The sequence below is a fragment of the Trichechus manatus genome, unplaced genomic scaffold (assembly GCF_000243295.1).
Source record: "Trichechus manatus latirostris isolate Lorelei unplaced genomic scaffold, TriManLat1.0 scaffold00037, whole genome shotgun sequence".
In the NCBI taxonomy this organism is placed as follows: Eukaryota; Metazoa; Chordata; class Mammalia; order Sirenia; family Trichechidae; genus Trichechus; species Trichechus manatus.
The window spans coordinates 9,430,305-9,432,832 of NW_004443973.1; the positions used below are offsets into that span (position 1 = coordinate 9,430,305).

The 2,528-nt window shown below is 38.4% G+C and overlaps 1 protein-coding gene across 2 annotated transcripts in view; it reads left to right on the top strand.

The window, feature by feature from the left end:
* CHN1 (chimerin 1) overlaps nt 1-2,528 on the top strand; it is a 227,643-nt gene that overhangs the window by 63,096 nt on the left and 162,019 nt on the right. For both annotated transcript variants that reach the window (XM_004375489.2, XM_004375488.2), the window contains one exon: nt 2,149-2,187. In XM_004375489.2, the coding sequence (XP_004375546.1) occupies nt 2,149-2,187 (39 nt within the window). The remainder of the gene's footprint in view (nt 1-2,148; nt 2,188-2,528) is intronic.

Below are 2,528 nucleotides of genomic sequence, written 5' to 3' on the forward strand. Positions count from 1 at the left end.
TTGAACTCAATCTCCAGCCTGCTTCCCTTCCCTGGAAGTCAGGCTGATATCACCACAAAATGACTTGTTTATAGGCAAAATTTTCCCTAGTATTGGAAAAATTCCATTGAATTAATTATGATTTACTTATTAACATAAACCTCAATGTAATTAACCTCCTAAACACACACACACCCTAGCAAAGCAAATATGTAGACCCAAAACAATGACTGCATTAAGAACATGTTTCATCTCAACTTTATATCATCAGTAGGTGAGTTCACCTCTCCTGGCAGTTTTCCTAAATAATTACTCATTCATATATTTGCTGTGTTAATTCATTCATTCTTCATGTAATTTTTTATTTGTTCAATAAGCATACGCATTTGAATGCTTCTACTGGGTGCCAAGAAATTTCCCTGTTACCTTAGAATTTCCCTTTTACTTTTTAAAAATTTTACTGTTTTAGGTGAAAGTTTACAACACAAATTAGTTTCTCATTCAAAAATTTATACACAGATCGTTTTGTGACATTGGTTGCAGTCCCTGCAATGTGTCAACACTGCCCACTTTCCTTTTACACTCCGGGTTCCCCATGACCATTCCTCCAAGTTTCCTATCCCTTCCTGTCTTCTCGTCTTTGCTTTTGGGCAGGTGTTGCCCATTTGGTCTCGTATACTTGAATGAACTAAGAAGCACCTTCCTCACATGTATTATTGTTTGTTTTATAGGCCTGTCCAATCTTTGGCTGAAGGGTGGACTTCTGAGTGGCTTCATCTCTGAGTTAGCAGGGTATTCAGGGGCCATAGCCTTGAGGGTACCTCCAGTCTCTTTCAGACCAGTAAGTCTGGTCTTTTTTTGTGAATTTGAATTCTGTTCTATGTTTTTTCTCCAGCTCTACTGCTGGACCCTCTATTGTGATCTCTGTGAGAGTGATCAGTGGTGGTAGCCAGGTACCAGCTAGTTCTTCTGGGCTCAGGCTGGTGGAGGCTGCGGTTCATGTGATCCATCAGGCCTTTGGAGTAATACTTTTCTTGTGTCTTTGGTTTTTCCTTTTATGTTTTTATGCCCATCATTAGTGGTCTTCTTGTAGCCCGCTGACTTCAAGTGCTTGAGTGGTTTATGATAATAAGTCATAAAAGAAGTGTGATTGCCCTTTAAAGGTTGAGAGTTGAATGTTTTGAATCTATGACCCTTTTTACTTGGGTTACATATGCTAGATTCACCTTTCTTGGTTAACTTTCCAGGACTTTTCTTGCCTCCTTGGAGACCAACATTTTTAGAATCAAATTCCCGAATGGATTCACGTTGGATGTCGGCAGAGCCAGGTGATGTGGCTGGCCACACCTGCCTGCATCAAAATGCTGTGTCTGCTGGTGTGGGTACATAGCCTTGCAAGCAGAGCATTTGGCTGGCAAAATTTTACCTCAGCTATGCTTTCCTGATGAATAGGCATGCCACACTGGCTGTTCTCCTTTCTCCAGTTCCCCCATCTCCCTTACATGTTTGTTTTTCCATCTCTTTGCACTGCCTCTTCACACAGTCTCCTATATCCCGACTTAAGCAGAGTGTGGGAAATAGACTTGAAGAGCAGATGTTCACCTCATGTTCTTTGTGTTTCCCTAGATACACTCTCCTCCACTGAAGTGCTTCTTACTTCCTGATTTTGATTGTCCAAAATGTATGGGGACTAAATTCTGTGCCTTGCTGCTCTTCTCTCCTGATATTGATGACACCAGTTACACTGGAATTCCCCAAATGTAATGGTAGAAAATATATAAAATACATTTCTGGGGACTAAAATTGTTATCTAGTCAATTTGACTGAAAAATAAAAAGTCCAGTGATTTCAGGGATCTGAAACAAAGACTTGACTAGTACCTCAGTGACTGTAAGAAATGAGAGCCGGTGGTAAAAATTAACTGTGATGTTTTCATGTGATAAGCAGTTGAAAAACACAAGTGACTTTCTTTGAACATCTTTGTAAAACTGTATTCCAAAAAAGTGAGGACCAAGACTAATATATTTTTGAATGCCCTTTAGGGCCTAGTATAATGCCTAGGACAAATAGACCTCAACAAATATATGTTAAGTGAATTAATGATTAAAATATCTCATTTAAAAGGATAAATATTCAGTAATGTTAATTTAATGTTTTTTTTTCTTTCAGATACGGATGAATATAGACCTCCTGTTTGGAAATCTTACTGTAAGTATACAAAATTGGGTGGGTTGTGGTACTTTACAAGTAATATAAAAATATTAAGAATATTAGATATAAAGGGTTAAAACAAGATTCACTCCATTTTGTACTCATTATTGAAAAGTTAATTCACAACAGGATTTGGGAATGGCGTAGGAGAAGTAATCGTGTTGAGATAGGAGTCTTTCCAAAAGTCTGTATATGGTTTGCATGTCTGAAATGCATCTTATTTTCCCCTGTGCTTACATGGAGTTCCATAGAGTGGAACTTGAGACCACTTGTTGACAATGGCTGGTAAAACTAATGCTAGGAGAAGCTAACTAAGAATTCAGATTCCAGTCCTTTAC